Here is a 22,711-nt window from a genome sequence, read left to right on the forward strand (position 1 = left end):
GTAATTTATTAAATATTAAATGCAAGATTTAAACTCAAAATCACAAATTAATTTAAAATAATTTCTGTCTCAATTTCTATGTAGCTAGTATGCATTCAAATTTTTTAAATTCATAAAAAATAATACCTAATTGCATATTACATGAACATTAATCGGGACCATGGACATGATTCATTACCTAATAATTTCTAGCTGTAGAGAGCAAACATAAATTAGGCAATTTAGCTTCTCCTAGTGCTAAGAAACTAGTAAACGTGTTCAAGTTCAACGAATATATGCAAATTCAGGGAAAACATATTACTTGCAACGTACACAATTTAAAAAAAGCACATGGTTAGGTCAACCACGAGCTCGTTGACCAACCTAGTGGAGAACTCAACTTCGAGTTCCATAGCCAAGCCTTGTATTTCTTCTTCAAAAGTTCTCCAACTCCCACACTTGTCCATCTCCTTAACGTATATCTCCCTTCCCTTTCGTGTTTGCAAACTCAAATCTTGTACATGAGATTGCCCGCGTATCCAATCCTCTGCCACGTTGCAAAGATGGCACTTCATGGAATTTTTAATATCAGTATTCTCCCAAATACTCTGCTTGAAGAAATCAAACAACAACTTCTCCATCTCAATTCTCAAACAGACAGATGAAATTGAATTTTTAACACGAGTGAGAAGGTCGAGCGCATTCTTTTCTACGCTGTCATGTAACAGATTATTATTTTCGTTTTGTGTACTCGTAATTGATACTAACACTGGACAAGGTTTTGTGGGATAGTTGTATATTGATTCATCTTCCCGTAGTTCTGACCATGACATCTTTTTCTCTAAGTCAACGCGATTAAAATGTCGACGCTGCTGGATATGTTTGGCTCCTGTAATTAGTCATGCTTGCTTCTGTCAGACAAAATAAAAGAGGCCACGAATACATTTTTTTGCCACATTCTTTTTAATACTTTATAAAAAAATTAGCCTCATTTTCTATATATCGAGTCTCATTTATATTCCTACAAAATTTAATTTTAATTAATAACAAATAATATGTTACCAACAACGTTTCTTAAAATATATTTGCATCAACGAAAGATTGGAGAAAAGAAGTGGGAAATGACCTTCCAGGGTGGAACGCGATGGGGAACTGAAAGGAGATGTAGACTCTTCATCATCATCAAATAATGGACAGTCTAACACCGATACAGGACTAAATTGTTCCTTCACCTTCGTCCAATCCTTTTTTCCACGAGAGTCAACCTGTAATCCATAAGGTTCCTTAAAAAATACTACTAAATGAATGAAAGGGCTAAATGCAAATATGCAGTTATTGGTATTTTCGCTTAATTTTCATCCTCTGTTCGAGTATCAATAACTCGATTCTTTTATAGTGACACGTTTGGAAAGCTAAATAAGTCAAATGAGTGATAAAAATTGACCAATTAATTTTTGAATTTACAATAAATTTCACGGAAAACGTAACATAACCAAAGGACTTGTGTCCTTGAAAAAAGTCATCTTGTGACGACACAAAAACGTAACATAGCCAAATCACAATATGGCATGATTTTATGAACATTGACAGAACCGTTTGTTTGTTTTTTTTTTTGTTTAACATTAGACACCAGTGTAGTTAATAAGCATAATTTATGCCAGCTAGCTATCTCTCTAACAATTCCAAATTCCCCAACCAACCAACACCTCATCTTCCTAATTAGCTAACATTTCTTTTTCCTCTGTTCATGCTTGTTTGATGTTAGTTTGGTTTGTCTCTTCCACTAATTCATATTTGACAAGGAATTCCAAATTTAAAATTTTCAAATAAAAAAAAAAAGAACTAAAGCCGTGATAATTGAAATGCATGCAGGCACTTACCCTGGCGGAATTCGTGACGGAGCAGGTGTTGGTTGTCGTTACTGATCCTTCCATCTCAACGTCGGTTAACGAACAAGTGGAAATGGACTCTCTCTTGGATGCTTTTTTCCAGAAGAAGCTTCTAGAAAGAACACCAACACCGCCTTTGTTTCGGGATTTGATGGCGTTGAACAGTGCCTCTAAAGCTTTCTGCAGAACCGATTTAGCAGAAGCGCGAGGTTGCAGTTGTTGCAGGCAGCATTGTCGACGTGGGAGTGATCTGAAACCGCTGGATGAACACGAACTTAGGTCGTCCCTCAGATAATCCTTGAGCAATAAAAGAGTGCGAGTTTTACGATGATTGGCTTTGGCTACCACCATTTGATAAGTGCGGGGTTTACCGGAACCAGAAGCCATTCTTGCTTCTTCGCGATAAGTTTGCTTCGTTTTGAAAACACAAATACGAGGGAGGAGGAATCATATAGGCCTTATTTATTGGTTTGAAATTGAATGATATATCAGAGTAAAAAGCAATTAATAAATGCCAAAATGTGTGTGTGGGTTAAAAAGGTAGGAAGAAACAGAGGGAGCCATAAATTCGTGTTCTGAAATATCAGATCCGGATGCCCCTTTTCTTCTTCTGAATAAAGTTTACCAGTTGCGAGGTAGCTTCATTGCTGTACGTAACAGTAGTAGTACCTTTTGCATCGGTTGCAAATAGAGCCACACACATGCATGATGCCTGAGAGGTGAGAGAGTGTCATAATTAACAACACATCGTGATGTTTATTCAAACATACAGGGAACGGAAAGTGACAATTTGCTGTGTATACAGACCAGGAAATGTAATGAATGATTAATCCATAAAAAATAAAATCTCTTTCTCTCATGATAAGAAAACTTAAAGAAGAAAGACTAGTATCATTCAGAATTACAAAACTAATCATGTTATTTCTTGTTGTCGCTTTATCATATTGATAATTTATTATATTTTGAAACTAATTTTATTATAATTAATCCACACATGTGTCTTGTGTATGATAATTATCGTGGACCTAAAATTGATGGGGTTATTCAGTAAAAAAAATTCATGGGGTTGCAACCAAAAAATTAAAAAATTGATTGGGGGTTAAGATCGACTACGAGACCAGTATATAGTTGAACCTTTGGAATCAGACTGATGAATGCTACACCCCCACCACGATCTTGGCACATGTTCTTGTCTATTTTCTCTGGTTGACATGCACCTGCGACTTATTAATTGTTTTTCTTTCCAAGGTGATAACTGGTCAATGGCGGTACGAATATCAAGATTTCGTATATAAATTCGAATTAATAGTAGACAACTTTTATTTACGTTGATTCTATTTGCATTATTTATATTTAAGTTTAAATATTTTTGTACATGCTTGTATACAGAGTCAGTTCTTGGGCAGCTCATAATGTTTATATATGGTCTGCAATATGCATTCATCTATATTTTAAATGGATTGGATTGGACTATTTTTGTTTTGTCTGCATTTAGTCTATTTTGTAAATAAAAAAATAAAAATATATAATTGTTTTAATTTTGACAATGCTAAGCAGTTTAAAAAGACATAAAACTTACATAAAATAAAGACTAAAAACTTGTAAAAAGATATTTAAGGATGTGAATTTCACTTTTTGCTGTGAGTGACCATGGTGTGGGATTATGGGAGTAAATAGTGATTTTGATCTTGAAAGTGTAATTTACTTTCACTAAGGTCCCTAAAAATATTATAATTTAAAAAGGGACATTAAAATTATAATTTGTTTTTCACTTTAGTTTTACACTTAAAAAACTTACATAAAATTAAGTTAATAATAATAGAACGTACGCAACATGTTATTTGTCTATGTGACAATAAATGGTACAAACATGGATAATATATGTAGCAATCGGGTGCATAAGTTGAGATTAATTTATTTTAAGGATTTATTATTTTTTGGTTCCTAAAATTTTCCAAATTTATGTTTTTAGTTCTTATATTTTGTTACTTTGTCAAAGAATTTAATGAGATAATCACACCTAGTTTTTTTTAATTGTGCACGTCAACTAGTTTGTCCTCATCCATTTTTAATCCCTCCAGGTACTATGATTTTCTTCAAAGTTGACACCTTTGCTAACTTTCTATATTATATTTGTAGAGGGTTGTTGGAGACTGAGATTGTTGATCTTGTTGTGCTGTCCCAACTTGTTTTCAAATGTCAACAAGGTAGCTTGCATTTCTACCCAGGTTAGATTCTCTATCAGATAACTAACCACTATAGGATCGATTATATTCATTATCAAGTCTAAAAGACTTGAGAAGTTAGATCAAGATTGGAGAGTGGACTTCTTGCTAATTTAAAATTGTCAGTGATGTCTTCCATTTTAGAAACGTATCCTTCCATCTTTATGTCGTCTTTCCTAGTTCATTGAAATTCTCTCTTGAGTAATTTGATTCTTGCTCGAACGTTCAAGCCAAAAAAATTATTTGGCTTCTTACCAGGTGTCCTAGGAGGTCTTGGAGTGGATTAATATGCTGGGTTGATTTTTTTTTAATTAGTACTTGATGAAAATTTTAAAACTGTCCAAATTCAAAAATTTATCACTAATAATAGGACCAATCAGTGAATACATAGCAGTCATACTTACTTAACAAGGCCCAAGTGGTGAAGAAGGATGAAGGCTCAGAGACACGCATTACTAAAAATATTAATTGTTACTGAAGGCATAAACTAATTTGAAGGTCCATGTTAAATATGTTCTATTTTTTATTTATAATTTATTTTCATTGTAATTTCGGCCCAAACTGTTTTAAAGGTCCATATTTATGTCTATTTTATCGTTCAAATACTCTATATGTATGGATTTCGTTTTCAATACAAGAGCTTTTAACATTTGATAAAATTTGGTGAGAGTTTCTCTCTAAGTTCCTTGTTGAATCAATCTCAAATGTATCAAGGTAATCCTTGTGGTGTCTACCCTGACTTACTTTTCCTCTCTGAAAGCGGTGTCATCCAAAACTTTATAACCTGTATCAAACGATCTGCTCCTAGTAAAGATCACATCAATACCCTTAAGAAAACGATGAGGAAATTGCTTGTCTGTTGTGATGCATCCTCCCTATCCGTAGCCTGCCCTTGAATAATTGGAAGAGTGAGGTATCACAAAGGAAAAAAAAATTTCTATCCAACTTCTCAGAAACTTAGGAGTATTGAAAGTGGAAAAGAATTTTAAGACGGTTTGATATGGTAGAGTGAAAAAAAGTGGGAGAAATGAAAATAAGTTATAAGTGAGATGAAAGTATAATTCAATGGATCCCACGATTTTTAGAACTTCCAGTAACATTTTATAGGTAACAAACACAACCGGCCGAACATTCTCTTTCATTGTCTTTCAGCTAAAATTACTTCTAGTGTTATTTCACCCTTTTAAACTAAACCAGTTTGTAACTCGTGCACATGCACGGGTTGTTTGATAAACGAGCTAGTAAGCATATTTTAACTGCAATGTATTGTTAAACTTAATATTTATAATAAAGTGACTGTTCAAACTACATAAGGAAGAAGCTCCATGGACTGAATTTTAGGACCATAGTATGTTGCATGAATAGCTGAATAAAAATCTCTCTCAAATACATCAAAATAGCCGGTTCCAACTACCATCTTATTTTCTGCCAAAATATTATTTATAGTTAATCTGCACCATTTTAACCATTCAGCAACTTCCATCTCCTTGAACGCAGTAGCCTGTGATTTGTAAATTTGCAATTTTGAACCCTGTCCATAATGCATTTGCATAAGTAGTTTTTTTTCTGATACAACAGGTACATGTCATAATGGGTTCTCTTTTAAGAATCTGAAAGAATCTGCAATGCATCATAGATTATTTTGTTAAGTCAATATTCCCTGTCATGTTACCAAGGGAAAACCTCATTATAGTTACCCACACACACTCAATGTAATGTATGCTCTGCAAGATTTCCAGTAGTTAAAGTCATGAAGTATGTGGTCATCTTGCCAATACCATGAACATATTATAGTCAATTAATCAGCAAGGACCAAAACAAAATATGTATTAGACCATGTACAACATATCCAAAATTCAAGAGAAAAAAAGAAAAGAAAAACACATATAGTCAGTTTGCCCCACTGCTAATAATCAACTCCTATAACCAGCAACACCCAGGCCATCAATGATAGTTGTGTCTGAATCAATTCCCGCCATTTGTGTTGAACACAACTCTACCAAGGTATTCTAAATTAACCTGCAAAATTAAAATCACAAAATTTGATTCAAAAGACAAATTTGAATCACGAGAATATCGCAGGCAACACCTTAGCATAGTCATGGTCACTTGACTTAAGTAATAATAATAATAATAACCTAAAGTAATATTGGAATAAAAAATGAAAACCTGATTTTGTACTTGGCCAAGCATTGTAACTTTTGCTTCTATTCCAGCAACTCCCCATCCACCAACACCCAGGCCATCAATGATACTTGTGTCTGAATCAGTTCCCACCATTTGTGTTGAACACAACTCTACCAAGGTATTCTAAATTAACTTGCAAAATTAAAATCACAAAACTTGATTTAGAAGACAAATTTGAATCACGAGAATATCGTAGGCAACACCTTAACATAGTCATGATCACTTGACTTGAGTAATAATAATAATAATAGTAATAATAATAATAATAATAATAATAATAATAATAATAATAATAATAAAAACCTGAAGTAATATTGGAATAAAAAATGAAAACCAGATTTTGTACCTGGCCAAGCATTGCAGCTTCTGCTTCTATTCCACCAACTCTCCATCTAGCAACACCCAGACCATCAATGATAGTTGTGTCTGAATCAGTTCCCGCCATTTGTGTTAAACACAACTCTACCAAGGTATTCTAAATTAACCTGCAAAATTAAAATCACAAAACTTGATTCAAAAGACAAATTTGAATCACGAGAATATCGTAGGCAACAACCTAGCATAGTCATGGTCACTTGACTTGAGTAATAATAATAATAACAATAACAATAACCAGAAGTAATATTGGAATAAAAAATGAAAACCTGATCTTGCCAGGTAAATGTGGCGATCGAGGCTGAGAAAGATCAGCAACGAACGTCATTAACTCCTACGTCACACCATTTCAACACACGACAATAAAAAGACACAAATAAAAAATAAATGTCAAATCAATAAATAGATAAAAATGACACTTTTATTCTTCAACACCGCACTGTGAATCCTATTGTTGCAACCTTTACATGAACAAAGCAACGTCACCTTCAGCATCATTGTTGTGACTGTAGCTTGTCCCAAAAATCAAACCACAAAAAGTCAGACAAAAAAAAAACACAAAGACCGTTTTAATTAAATCAAAATAGAAGAACCTCTACCTTCCTTTTAACTTCTCTGACAATCGTCCTGTGAATCCTATTATTGCAACTTTTGTATGGGCAAAACACCGTCACCTTCAGGACCGCCGTTGTTATTGTAGCCTAACCCAAAAATCAAACCATAAAAAATCAACAACAAATCTTGTAGCAAAAGGATAAAAATAAGAAAAAAAAATTCTAAATTTAAATATCTTCCACTACAATAAAATTAACAATTAACACGATAAAAATAAAAATAAAACTTAAAAATAGAAAACATTGAGTGTGAGGTTAAAGAGGAGAAAGTATACACACAAGATATGTTATAATTGATTACTAATTTTTGTTTTCATCACATTATTTATTAGACGTATAATTTTTAACATTTTCCTAATTAATTATATTTCATATACGGATCACGAAACTTTCCGGTCAAATTGTAAGTTTTTTTTTTTTTTAATTGTAGAGGCAGTATAGCAGCAGAGGATCCAAGTGCGTAGTAGTGCTGCCCTCTTGGTACTAATGGGATGGGAACCGTTGAATTTGCCAACTGTACTTGTCATTAAAATTTAATCACGAAACAAATCATACATACAACTACAATATGTTTAACTCCACTCAACTTAATCAATCGAGTGCTACTTAATTTATCTACACACAACAGGTCCCTAAAAATATAGAAAATCGCATACACACAAAAAGGTGTTTTCGCTTATCATCAAACATGCATACAGTCATACTCTTAATGACGTACGCGTCAAATTGAGAAGTTCCACAGTGAGATTTCATCATCATCAAATATGTCCACGTCATTCCAGTCCCTACCATCTCTTGCACAGGGTGGAGGAGACATCAAAGGCTCATTCGCAATACTCAAAAGCAAATCATGCAAGTCTTGAACCTCCTCCTGCTGGAGAGGCTCTTGAACTTCATCATCATTCGTGGCCATCACACTCTGCTGTTGGTCAATATTAACGTCGTCCCCATCTGCAACTGCAAATGCCTCAGCAGCCTCCCCCGCCGCTCGCCGTATCTCCTCCGCGTTGGTGGTCGCCGGCACCGTCAGCCGCCACCTGGAGTCCGCGAAGTTGAGGCACGCGGACTTTCCCCTGAGCGCGAGCGCCGCAACGTCGTGCGCACGTGCGGCCATTTCGGGCGTTGGGTATGTCCCGAGCCAAATCCGTGAGTTGTTGTTGGGGACTCGCATCTCGCAGACCCACTTGTTCTTGTTCCTGCGACGCACTCCTCGGTAGACGGGGTGCCTTGTCTCCTTGAAGACTCTTCTTCCCGCTCGCTTCTTTGGCCGCGCTGACGCTAGAATCACTTCTTCGTCTGAGGGGGTGCTCCTTGTTTCAGACGAATAAGATGCTTCTGCTGAGTCGTGGAATATTCCACCACAGTTCAAATCATGGTCCAGTGGGGATTTGAAAATGTTCATTCCAGAAGTTGGTGTTGGTGTTGTTGTTCAACTGTGGAGTGAGGTATTTGGAGTTTCTGGTTTTAGCTGAGGAAGGAGTGTGGGGGGCATATATATAGCTTTTTGAGGATGGTTGGACCACGTACGAGGCTACTATGCGGACACGGTCTCGGACACCACACGACTCGGGTGGGCCACTGTAACTCCAAGCCCACGCTTTTCACTACTGTAAAGTACATCTACAACTGAACTACTAGGTAATGACCAATGAAATAGATTGATTTTGAGGTAAAAATTATTATTCCATTCAATTCATAAAAAAAAAACTTTTTTATATTTTAATTTTATTTGGATTAGTTTGGGAATCGTGTTAAATTAAATTTTAACTAATATTTTATATATTCATTTAATATCTCTGTAATTTAATTGGATTTTATTTTAAAGAGTAAATAAAAAAATAGATTCAATCAAAAAAGATTTTTTTTTTCAATTCAGTTCTCTTTAAAAAATTATTTATGTAAGTTTTTTTAATTGATTAATCTATCAGTTTAGATTTTCATGGATAATGATGATATAGCAAAAGTTGAAACAGGCTGTTGCCTGCTGTTGACACTTGACCCTGGGTGTCTCCCACTACGGCTCCAGTCTCCAGCTATTAAATAATGGTAATGACAAAAGTTATTTTTATTTAATTTTTTTGAAGATAATGACAAAAGATTTAACACGTGTTTTTGTATGATTTTATCCATATTTAGTTAGTATTGAATATTGATGTTACTGCTTATAGTAGTGAGAATATGAGGGTCACTATCACCGTTTGACGGACTGCTCTACTCTAGAAGATTTTTCTAGTATTCCTGACTGGAATTATTTAGCCACGTTGAGTTTACAGTTATTTTAGTTAATCCAAAGATTCTAACTATCTTGTTAACAGTGAGTGTTCAATCAATTTTACTATTAAATATATTTAAACATTCAAAGAGTTTCTCGGACAAGTATTTTAAGAATATTTAGTACATAACGTTTAATATATTATATTATATATATATTTTTAAAAATAGCATTGAATAATTCTATTTTTAAATATATAAAAAACCATTATTTTTAAAAGGATTTATTTTTAACAAGTATTTGAAGGACATGCGTTTAATATTGAGTCTAATTACTTTATTTTTTAGTATTTTGTTAATATACTAAATTTAATATTTATAATTTATTTTTAAAATGTTAAATAATTTGACATTTTAAATATGATAAATACATTATTTTTTTTGTATTTTTAAATTTGTATCTCAATGACATTTACTAATTACTAACATTCTCCTTATTTTGAAAAGGTTTTGTTTAATGAATCTCTTAAAAGTATTAATTCAGAGTATTTAATGTGTTTTATTCAACACTACTTATTTTTATTTTTAACAAAATATAAATTTTCTCTAACTGTTTTTGTGTTTTGAATTATTTCTTTAACTAATGTTTTCATTTTTTATAAATATTTTCTATAAGACGTCATATTGTTAAGACACGATTTAGTGTTAAATGTTTTTTTTTTTGTGGCAATTTAGTGTTAAATGTTGTACACCTCTCTTAGTTGTTTACAAATAAAAAAAACGCTTTTAACATCTGAAATTTTTATTTCTTCTTAGAAAATCGACGTAATGTGTGAAGTAATGATATTTTGTAATATTAAAATAAATGATCTCCACAGTGGATTTATAACCGATTTAGGAAATACTTTATTGGATCAATTAAATTAGGAACCGATGTAGAGAGTATTTTCAATTTTATATCAAATTAAATTAATATTTTTTCTTTAATTCGTTTAATTTAGAAGGACTTTTTTTTGTTCGAACAAAATTTTGACGCGTTGTATGGCATCAGACTTTTGGCATGCATTAAACACATTGCATTATTTTATTTTATTTTTACGAATAATACATTGCATTATTTAGTTTTTATGGATTTTCGATAAGAAAAAATATTCGCATTTTGTTTTCTTAACGTGATAATATGAGAATTCGTCATTATCCACATCCTCAATAAGAACAAGTAAAGAGAGGTAAGTTAAAATACCTAATTTATTCGGATAGTTTATTCATTATGAGAAATTAAAAAAGAAACTAAATAAAGATAAATAGAAAAATGAGAGTCAATGAAATACTGAGGCCCATAAAAATAGGGTTTAACATTTTAAGCCCATAAATCTTAGATGGACAAAAACAAACACATGATTTTTTTTAAAAAAAAAACAGAGGTAACTAACGAGAAAATGAAAAGATGACAATAAGGCGACAAATTCTAAAACTTTCACGTGAAAGAAGTAAACAGATAGCATTCCTCATTTCCAATTGGCATAGCAAAACATAGATAATTCTAACAATTTTAATGAACCCCTGGTTGCGTATAAGGTGTCTGATAAAATGCCTAGGCTACAACCCCTTTAAATAATGCTTAATTTTGTGATTTGATTCTTCATTCTTGAATCCCGTGCCTCTGGTGTGGAACCTTGAACGTGGTTTGATTGATAAGATGTAAGAAATTCATTTTCTTGAGATTTCCTACGTGAATATCCTTCACTTAATTATCAATGATGCAGAACATGTCACTGTTATCACTTATAGTTTGGTGGCGTCATCTTCCTTCTTTGCTTTAAGTTGATATAAGCTGAGTGTTCTCTTTGTTGTAAAGGATTTCCTTTTAAATTTCACTCTTTCGTTGTCCTTATAACAAAAATGGTCGTTTTACACTTTTGTTTATGGTTTGATTATGTGAAGTGAAGAAAATTCCTTTTTCTTGAACTAAAGTCTCATCACATGTTGGCCTTGTCCTAGGAATAGTCACAGTTTGATGCATAACTCTAGTTGCACAGATCGGATTTGAGCGTTGTTTGTCTAAAAGCTAACACACAAAGCTTTCAGATGGTATAAGTTTCAGATTCAGTTTCCTAGTAAATCAGTACTAGTTTTATCCCAAATCCAAACCTGTTTTCTGCATAATGCCCCTCGTGACAACAATTATCAACTTGAACCATACAACTAGAAATCCAATGTCATCTGTTTCTACTGAAAGCTAATTTGCAAGTCTTGAACCTATTAAAAATGCAGAATTCTGTTAATTGTATGAAAATACCACTGTGCTATCGAAGTAGAATAATTTTTCTGCACAATGCAGACAAGTCTATTGCATTTCGATTCACTTTTGAAGCTATACTCTGTGTTTTCCTTGGTTTCTGTCATGCATGAAAGTGTTCAATGGCGTATCTATATTGTGAAGAACTTAGAGGGTTTAATTCAAATCTTGTGAATTTTAGTTCTCTTTTAAGAAGCCTAGTAAAATGCTAAGACAATAAATTAGATTGTAGACCATCAAGTGTGCTTATCTTTTTCATCTACTGATTATTAGTTCATGTAGATCCTGGGTTCTGATTTTCCACTTTTCTTTCTCAGTAGGATAGTTTGTTTTATAAATATTGGTGTTATGCTTAAAGGTCAAAGTTGTTTGGGAAAATTGCAGGTATGATCATTTTTCTTGTTTGGAGCTTCTCAAAATTGATTTAAACTCGCGAGTTAGTGGAGGTAGAAATAGTTCTAGAATTGTATTTTGGAAACATGAAATTCGAGTGAGAAAACTCGTGTTTTATTTCGTCCCGTTCTAATAATATACGTTCAGTAAATGCTTGATACCTGCTAAGGAAGTCAATTTGCTTGAGCAACCAAGTTGACTATGTGTTTGGATTGCGTTAATTTGGAGCTTGAAAAATGGATGTTCACACTTTTTGAGGGAAAAAAACACAAGAGTATCTCTTCATTAACTGAAACGTCAATTTAGATTGGGGAGAACTGGTTTCTAAACATGCGTTTGTAGTTTTGTTTCTAAACGTATTTAGTGGGAAAGAGATGACAAAGAAATGGAGAGAAAGGAGTGAAAAAATTATATGTGCAAAAATGGCAAGAAATAGCCAAGAAATGCATAACAATTCTACCTATAATCAATTTTGCATGATGCCTTAAGCAATTTTGAACAACTCTGTGTTACCAGCTAACACTCACCTGCATCTAGAGTTGACAAAATGGACATGTTAGTCAGGTCCATCAGGTCGGCATTTGTTTCCAGCATTCTCACTGTTGAATCTATCACCTCCCATTGTAATTTTGAAATATAATGAGAGGTATAGGTTACAAAAAGAGAGGTGTAGGATTCAAATATCTGTCAGGTGAAACATTAAAAATGGACTGAGTCAAGTCATATTCTAGATGGGTTTCATTTGTTGAAGCCTAGTCAAGCCTAGTGGCTCATCAAATTCATACAAATTCTACAAATTCAAAAAAATAAAAATATCGAGCCGAAATAGGTTTAAATTCATTCAATTGTATATTCTTTGAGTTTAGTTTAGACCGATGAAGACTCACCTAAATATGTTTAGTTCTATTTGGATCAACATTTTTTTAATCTAGTTCAGTCCGATACGACTGACTCAATCTATTTTGTTAGTTCTACCTTCATTTTTATCATTGGATGAACCCATAATACATGTGTCTTTTATTTTGACTTTATCTTTATTTTTTGTTAAAATATACAAATCCACCAACCTTATTATGCTATTCGACATTATCTCATGTTTATTTCCTTTTTGTTTGTTTTTTCAAACCAAATAACTTTAAATTCTCTTCATGTTCACTAATTTTGATTTATCTATTTCTCTTTTTCCTATATTTTTGTTTACTTCATTGCTCATCTATATCTTTGCCTCCTATAAAATGAAGAGAAAATGAATGAGTTGATTTAACACAAATGAAAAGAAAAAAAGGCAAAGACTTTATCTTAATCCTCTTTGAAAGATCACTCACAAACCCATAAAATGTCATTAAAAATTTTAAAAATGTCTTTTTTGTTATATTTTGTAGAATTAGTGAATTGTATTTTTTCCACTAATTTTTATCAAATATTTTTTATAATTATTTTGATTATAAACATTTTTAACATCATTGATTGAAATATATTTTAAATACGTACTTATCAAATAATTTTTCTTATTATTAAATATACACAATCCACGAATTACATGAGTAGCCTAACTAGTAACTACGCATTATTTTTTTTTTTTTTTATAGTTATTATAAGTTTATCTAAATTCTATCCTGAGCAAACATGAACTTATTTTATGTAGTAAGTAATTTTAATTTTTCAATACAAATTCATTTATTATTTTTCCATATTCTTCGATTGAATGAAAATTTTAAAACTATTAAAACATAAATATAGAGGAAATGCAGATTACAAGTCAATTCGAATAGTTATAACATGCGTAGTTACTAGTTAGTCCCTTCTATTTGGGACTTTGGTACAGAACAGAGAGCCGAGGCAGAAAAGCACATGGCCCAGAGGAGAAAAGGCCCAATAAAAAGTTTCATTTCACGTAATGCGGTTTCAACCGAAATTCGTTTTAATCCTTTCCATAACTCTTACGCTGTGACAGAAATGGGATTCCATTTTTGTTCGTGCCAAATATAAAACATAATTATCAACATAATGATATCATGATTCTGTTGCATTTGAAAGTCAAATGTGGAAAACAAGGAAAAAAGGAAAGGGAGGAGGGGTAATTTTGTCCCTATATATATTATTTTAAAAAGTTGAGGTGAGAATAACAATTTAGGGGATGAGAATAGTAATTCTCTAGTGCAAGTGGCTAGGATCAAATTCAAATCCAAGGAACGAAGCACTAGGATCCGTTTGGTCTAGTGGTGGAAATTAGGTAATATACATTAGATATGATCTAATTTTACTGTAATTATTATACATGAAAAGAAAAATTCAAATCCAAGGAAGATGTTGGAGAGAAAAGATGAGACAGGAAGTAGCTTTTTGTAAAATACGGCCACTATTTGCAAGGGATCCCCTACCAGAAGGAAGGACCCACCAATAACTCAAGCTCACCCAGTGCTTGTAAATAGCTCATTTATTTTGACATCTCTGGACATATTGGGAGTGGGAGGTAGACAATTCTTAAACAAAATCATTTCTTCATTTCCAACCTCCATAAATATAGACACAAGAATTATGAAAATTCAAATCAAATTGAAATTGGTATCCAAGGACATTTGAGAAAGGTGTGCTCCAAGTAGGGCATGTGTCAAAAGGACAAGTAGGACTACTAAAAACATTAGTTTTAAAAAATAACTGTAACTAGTTATATAAAAGTAGTTATAAATTATAATCAGTTTTATTGTTATGGTTATTTTAAATAATTTATTTTTATTTAAAAATAATTAGTTATAAAACTATAATTAGTTTTTATAGAAATAATTATTTTAAATATTTTTGTTTATTTATTCATAATTGGCTTTGTAATTAGTTTTAAATATAATTGGTTATATATGCATGTTTAAAAACAATAATTGATTATATCAAATTATAACTACTTTTATAAAACTATAGTTATAATATCGACTTATTTATTAGTTATAGTTATCTAAATACTCAAACCATAAACAACTCTAAGGATAAAGATGCCTAGCTTTTAGGTTTGTCCTAAGTTACTCTTGCACTTCCATTAAACAATTTAATACATATTTTGTTTACAAAGAAAAGTTTAGATTAGTTGCTTTCGGAGGCTCGGCAAGATGAACATGTCTTAAAGCTCAAATATCTTTACGATCAATCTTATGTTGATGTTTAATATAATTTTTGTTCTAACAATTTACTTACTCTTTAATTTTAGTTCTTGTATTTTTCTTAAAACATACCTTTTTTTTTTTTTTTTTACCGTTGGTTGTTGCTATTAGAAATAATTGGCGCGACCCTTGCTCCTGAAATGTAATTTACTCAATGTTAGAAATTTTATTTTACATTATTAATTAATTAAAAAATTATATAGTTTTAAAATTAGATATTTAAAAACTAATAAATTTATCATATATAATAATTTGTATTTGAATGATAAGGTAAAAAGTCTTTATATTATGTATATAATATTTATTCATTTTCCCATAGAAATTTAAGTATTTTTTTTACAATATATAAATATAAATATATTATTTTTAATGCAATAACGATAAATACCTGAACAAAGTTTTTTCTTTGTCATTAACGTAACTTACAGCTTCATAAAAAACTTCTGAGAAGATAACGAAGGGGGTAAAGTGCGGGGCAACTCATGAGATAGTGAAGACACAAATCAAATCTGGGTAGTCGGCTATGGGATATTGGTTGTGCTCGTGTTTCGACATAAACTTTTCTTAAGTTTTCTATTTTACATAATTGCTTGTGTTGGCCAATGATGAACGAACTAGAATTTCACACCTTTTACAAATAAAACAGTACGTGACTAGCTTCGCCGAAATATATCTAGGATGATACAAACATAAGCAAAAACAAATTGTACATAAGAAATAAAGTGAGAATTGAAAGAGCTCATCGAAGTGATGTTCGACGATTGTGGGTGACGTGGATCGAGGTAGATGTCAGTCATTTGTTCAGATTCATTTTCTCATTATGTCGTTAAGATTTGCCTTATTGCCTCTACACTAACACATGAATGATAAAACCCCACCAACGTATATGGCTGATAATTTGTCTCTGATTTGTGATAACTAAACAGCACACAACATTTCCACATTAAATCTCTCGTACACGATCTTTTTTGACTTCATGTGGCCGACTCACAGACCGCATGAATCTTTCGATTTTTGGTCCTCCAATATTTGATCACTGTTCAGTCTAAGACCAACAATCAAATACACTTAACCTAGTCACCTAGATGTTAAAGGAACACTCAAGATCATGTAAGTGTCAGTTGTTAGAATTTTTTTTTTCATTATTAGTGTATTTTTGTTTTTATTAAAATATGAGTTAAATGTATCACTTAATAGAGTTTTTCCTGTCCAATTTTTATTTAAGTGATCCATTTTTTACTTTAAGAATCACCTTGTGTTTTATATGTTTATTGAGTCAGATCCACTAAACAAGTATACTGACGGAGAGTAGGGTCCAATAAACCCAATATCCATTATCTAAGAAAGAGTAGGATCTTCACTTGATTTCAGTTATATCTGGCAGCCTATTGCTCCATCCAAGAGTCCAAGGGTTAGTAGGTAAAAGAGAGGAGTTAAAGAAGAAGTTCTTTCTCATGACGTATATATAGGCTTGTCTACGTATTTTTGTGACATCAACTAATTGCTATTAAAAATATTCTCTTTAAGATGTACACAATTTATAAATTAATTGATAATATTTTAAATGTTTTAATTAATCCTAATATAGATTTTGTTAACTTCCGACATCGTTGCTTTTATTTAACTTTTTTTTAATAATTTTGTTTATCACCTTTAGCTATAGTGTGACGTAAAAAATAATGTCTTACATCCTCTTGCGCTATATTTTTTTTTATAACTCCTGTTTTCATTATATAAAAAATATTTAATACATTTTATATTTCCATGACTTAAAAAAATTATTTAATTTTAAAATAAAAGTAAAAAAAGGAAATTTGGAAGAATAAAGGAATTTGTAGTTATTTGTAAAAAATAATTTATATTCCCATGAAAATCTAATATTTCCCCTTCTCAATGGAAATAAGAAGTAACTAAGATAATTATGGGTGTTTTACATTTCGAAGAATTAACCGTACCACTTCCGAAAATGTTTTTAGAAAACTTGAATCAAGCTCATATTCCCAACTTCAGATTTCTGAAAATTTGTTCAACCCCTAGCTTAGAACAAACTCTCCTAAGTGAAACATGTAAGTTCTGGCTAATTGTATAAGACTTGGGAATGCGATATCTTAATTAGCTTTATAAAAAAAACTTACAGAATCAATTATTTTATAAATTATATGAAACTGTTAAACAAATTCATAATTAAACGTGTTGTCTGTTGAATAAATTATTTTTATTTACCGTTTATCACCCAATTTTCTTAAACTATTTTTATATTTTCACCTTACAATTAATAACTATTACACTTTTTAAAAACAAATTTTGGGGAAAAAGATATAACAAATGCGGAAATATATATTTTATTCTTATTATTATAAAAAATAGCACAAGAACGATACAATAAAAAAATTCAAATATATATTATCCCTTTCTCTTGATAACCTTTGGGTCCATCGAGGATTTTGTTCTAATTATAATCTTAAAAGTTCTGTTATGGACCCTCTTCGGAAAATTCAGGCTCATAGTTAATAATGAAGTTAATACTATAAATGCTAGTCCAATACAAATAAGTTCAAAAGTTTGTCCTTAGACCTAACATGAAAAAAGTTCTGAATTGTGATCCTATATGCAGTCGCGAAGTACTAGCGCTAGAGCTAAAACTAAAAAATCCTTTAAACATGAAAAAACAGGTATTATGAAATCACGAGATTCACCCTCAGAGGTGTAATTCACCACCTTGCCTATTATATATATATATATATATATATATATAAACACTTCTTTATTTTAGATATTTTATTAATTTTTTTTTATGTTTCTCTTTGTATCCATTATAAATTTTATCATATTTATATTTTGTATTATTTTTCTAGATGCTGTGCATAGGAATTTGGGGTTTCTGTTAAATTTTTTCCTAGACACTGATTTGAACGTTTGAGTATTTGTAAATATACTATAGAAATTAATTAGGCTCGTGTAGACCAGAAAAAATTCCATGTGAATATTCCCTCTTTTCTAAACTGGTGATTAACTAAGTTCCAAAGTCGGTGTTTGCTGTTGCATTGCGCTTGCTGAATTGTCCTCTTTCCCTTCTGTGTGCCCCTCATTTCTTTTGTTTTTGGTAACTAATTAATTAGTTCCTCAAAGCATTTTGAACAGCTGAAAAAGAGAGAGAACAATTCTAATACGAACATTCTAGCAGGAAAACTCTACGAAGAAGCATCGTGTTATAAAGTAGGAGGCTGGCAATTTTGCCCTTTGCCATCCTCGTGAATTTTGGTTACCAATATTTGGGAAGACTTACACGTGGGCTTGTCTGGACTTATACACTTGAGTTCAAAAATACAACAAAGATCAAAAGGGCTAACAAACAAAATATAAAAAAGAAAATTAAATTTTAGTCAGTTGTAATAATTATATACTAGTATTTTTTAGAAGAGTTATATACTAGTATTTATAGCTTGGTCTATTTGCAAATCAAATTAAGGCAAAAAGAAATCTAATAAAAGCATTTACTTACAACTTACTTAATGAAATTATATATATATAACTTTTTAAATGGTATATAATATTAATAATTTATAGAAAGAAAAAAAATATAAAAAAGCCACTTAAATTATATTTTGTTTAAAAAATATTATTATTTCTAAAAAAATATAAAATAAATTAAAATAAAGAACACTTAAAAATTCACTAACATTAGAGTGTTATGTATAGATAAAGTCATAAATATGCGGTCACGAGTGACAACTGACAACTCCACCAAGAATAATTAATTAGATTTTCGGGAGAGATTGACAATGAGTAACACATAGATATATCATATATATTTTGCAGCAAGATAGTAAAAAGTAAAACAGCCCTCAGAAATTTTCATCTAAATATTTATCCTATTAATTATCTCCACACGTAGAAATATCAAATACGGATACAAGTATAGTACGTACTACATAGAACAGTTGAACAGAGGATATTATGATATGATATCAGAACTCAGAAAAAAGTAACACAATCCAATGCTCTTGTTCAGTTGTTCTCAATTTACATAACTAAGCTTATTAAAGTCCTTAATTAAGGGTGTGGGATATGATGTGAGACACGCCAATGTCAAAAATAGCTCCACAAAGTTTCACCATTTTGCTTCTCCAGCGAGTTATCGGACGGTGGCGGGCTCATTCTGGGCGGCGACAGAAGCATTCCCCCGGCCATGTCCACCAGCAAACTTGGCATACCAAATATGACTTCCTCGTCGATGAAATCAGTTTCAAACCACGAAGTTGAAGCAGTGTAGGTAGCTTCATTATCAGTTATTGATGCAATATTCATGTTGTGGTTGTGGGTAGCTTCAGTTTCAGTTTCGGCCTTTATCATTGCGGCTGCAGCGGAGGCAGCACTGCGAATATCCGCAGGAGAGTTGGTTAAAGGCATTTGATACTTTGAAACCGAGTGAGGGAGGTTGAGAACAGCGCCGTCGCCTTTTAAGGCCAACGCGGCCACGTCGTAGGCAGCGGCGGCCATCTCCGGCGTGGGGAAGGTGCCAAGCCATATGCGAGAGGCCTTGCGTGGCTCGCGGATTTCGGAGACCCATTTCCTTCCGCGGCAACGGATTCCGTGGAACAGTGGGTGCCTCTTGGAAGATGGTGATGATGAGGGGGCCATGCTAATGCTATTTAAGTGAGGCTCGCACGTGCCAAATGAGGACTTGCTCCAATGGATGCACCTCAGAAAAGGAATATGGAATGGGACTTCTTGCAGCTTTGAGATTTGTGGGACTATCTATATATAAGGTTTGGAAAATCATCCATTCACATTTTAAAAAGTGTTAATTTATAAGTATGTTTTACTACATGTAATGAAAGAAAGAAAATAGTAGGAAAAAAAGTCAAATATAAATTAATTAATATATGTGTAAAATGATTTGAATAATTCTTATTAAAAAGTGAAATATGTAAAGATTAAAATAATTTAACTTTCTAACTATAAAAGTCATTTTTCCTCTTGATTTTGAAGAGATTGAAAACATATAGTTATACTTTTACATTTATTTTTCTCTCCATTCCATTTTTTACCTTATTTTCTTCGTATCTCTCTTTTTAACTCATGCTCTTTTTTTTTAAAATTTTTTTTTATAAACGATCGGTGTGGTGCATCCCAGCAAAGAACTAGACAGCACCAAGACACCAAAGATTTCATTAATAAAAATGAGGAATTACAAAAGATATATGCAAAAAACTCCCAACAGAAGAGCTAGGGGAGAGTAATCCTATTCCCAATAAGGTACTTGGCTCTAGCAAAATAAGGAATAGAGTCCCACCAAAAAAACGTAGTTGTAGAAGAAGCTCTAAAGTTAGTAAGTCTATCGGCACAAATGTTTCCTTCCCTGAAAACAAAGATATATCTTAACAAAATAAAAATAAAAATAGGCAATTCATCCGCAGACACCAGGGAACAACAAAATGGTCTTTGAAGGTCTTGATAACCAACTCAGAATCACGTTCCAACCAGACTTTATGCCAACCTTTTTCTTTTACAACTCAGAAGTTTAAAATATAAAATTTTAAAATAAATACTTGTAATTTTATTAAAATGACGAGATGTATTTGCCCATTATTCTCAAATGTGTATTAAAATTTATTAAGTAATCCCAAACCAAAATAATTAATGGTTCCAATCAATATCTATATATGTGACCGTATTTAAATTTTCCAATTTGTGAAAAATAATTAATTATATAACATATAAAAATTAGTTATAATTACAGTAATTATAGATCACGTAATAATTTCCCTTCTATTAAACCATGACTAGTAAAGTAAGGAATCGTTTATTTCAAGATATATCATTGCATTTTCAGAAATGGCATTCCCAAGATATGTTTGGTTGACATTAGTAATTGCAAAAAAAGTAAATAAGTTTTATTTAATTAAAAAATGAACATGGAAAAAGAATGTGAAATAATGTAGTGGAAGAAGCCGTTAATCTAGAAAGTAAATATGAAGATTTTGTATTCATGATAATCAAGTATTGAATATATTTTTCTTCTAAAAAACTTGTATCAAACACAAGAATATGATATTCTTAAGTTCACAGTTTTGGGAATCTTTTACATACTTCAAAGCACACGCCTCCTAATAAATTGCTTCTATCCTTTTCTTTTTACTCTACTTATATAAACCCATAATAAGGTATACATTATATTTAAAAATAATGCTTGTAGAATCCCCTAATATGAAAAGTGATATAATATGGGAATATATATATATATATATATATATAAGTCAAAGCGAATGTTTGCAATATATGGATTTCTGTACACCATTCTTCCCCACATTTATAGTATATAGCTATAGGGGACAATAGCCTATAACAAATAGCGGATTTTAGGTGAACAACTTTTCTCTTTTTGTTCAGAAATGCAGTAAAGAGAGGGACGGACCAGTACTGGTATGCTTAAATAGAGTATGTGTATAAATGACTTTCTATATATCAATTTTTTAGATAAACCAAATATTTACAATTATATAATATATTGTATTTAATATTATTTATATTTTAAAAATTATAATATACATTAAAATAAATTTATTTAATAAAATATTAAATATTTTAAATTTTAAAAAAATTAATTTATTCAATGTTTTTTTTAATTTAACACTTTGAGAAGTGAAACTTAATATATATTTATATATATATATATATATATATATATATATATAATTACTAACTATAATAATTTTGTTATATATTTAAATAAAATTAAGCGTAGGGAAAAAGTTTTAAGAGTAAGAGTTATATTATTTACATAATATTTTTTTATATTACTTGTGTTTAATTCTACCGTATGTAAACTTTTTTAGTCTATTTATTAATCTATGATTCAGTGGGTTGAAAAATCTTGTTATCTCCGATCCAAGACTAAATAAATAATATCTTTATTTTTTTTACTACATGAATAATATTTTTTATTAATTATTTTGTCGCATATTTTGTTTATCTTTTTTTTATAACTTTGCTTATAAATAAAATTTGTATAAATATAAATTTTCTCGTTCCAATACAATTTCGCAACTTTTAGCTACTGTAGAACTTTGCCAAATATTTGCCTTCATACTGTTACAGCTTACAAGCCACCGGAACTCTTGTCTGCTGCGTTTTATTGACTATTCTAACATTAATTTTTTTGGTAATCTGGGTCCAATTGTCGTTTGTTTCATTTACAACTGAATGTGATACTTTAGTATATTTTCAAACTCGACTGTTGTCTAGTGCCAAGGAAAATCATAGCATTAATAATAAATAATTAGTTTTATATTTCTTCGATTCTACAATTTAACTATGCTTCTATTCTATACTTATACAAATTTTGTCTTTTTCTCGTGGGTTTTTCTGTTGGAATTTTCTGCAG

The 22,711-nt window shown here is 31.3% G+C and overlaps 3 protein-coding genes across 3 annotated transcripts; all 3 read right to left on the minus strand.

Moving 5' to 3' along the window:
- Window positions 1-140: 140 nt before the first annotated feature.
- Window positions 141-2,631, minus strand: LOC114405862. Its single transcript, XM_028368381.1, has 3 exons — window positions 1,860-2,631; window positions 1,106-1,244; window positions 141-868 (listed from the first exon to the last, which is right to left on the minus strand). The coding sequence occupies exons 1-3, from the start codon at window positions 2,253-2,255 to the stop codon at window positions 318-320; spliced, it is 1,086 nt and encodes a 361-aa protein (XP_028224182.1). The 5' UTR covers window positions 2,256-2,631; the 3' UTR covers window positions 141-317.
- Window positions 2,632-7,770: 5,139 nt separating this feature from the next.
- On the minus strand, window positions 7,771-8,748 carry LOC114424372 (dehydration-responsive element-binding protein 1E-like). Its single transcript, XM_028391218.1, has one exon. The coding sequence runs from the start codon at window positions 8,669-8,671 to the stop codon at window positions 7,991-7,993; it is 681 nt and encodes a 226-aa protein (XP_028247019.1). The 5' UTR covers window positions 8,672-8,748; the 3' UTR covers window positions 7,771-7,990.
- A 10,617-nt stretch (window positions 8,749-19,365) lies between these two features.
- LOC114405872 (ethylene-responsive transcription factor ERF027-like) lies at window positions 19,366-20,030 on the minus strand. Its single transcript, XM_028368392.1, has one exon. It carries the CDS (start codon window positions 19,963-19,965, stop codon window positions 19,414-19,416), a length of 552 nt encoding a protein of 183 aa, XP_028224193.1. The 5' UTR covers window positions 19,966-20,030; the 3' UTR covers window positions 19,366-19,413.
- Between the last annotated feature and the right edge of the window lie 2,681 nt (window positions 20,031-22,711).

The sequence above is a fragment of the Glycine soja genome, chromosome 1 (genome assembly GCF_004193775.1).
Source record: "Glycine soja cultivar W05 chromosome 1, ASM419377v2, whole genome shotgun sequence".
NCBI classification, from domain to species: domain Eukaryota; kingdom Viridiplantae; phylum Streptophyta; class Magnoliopsida; order Fabales; family Fabaceae; genus Glycine; species Glycine soja.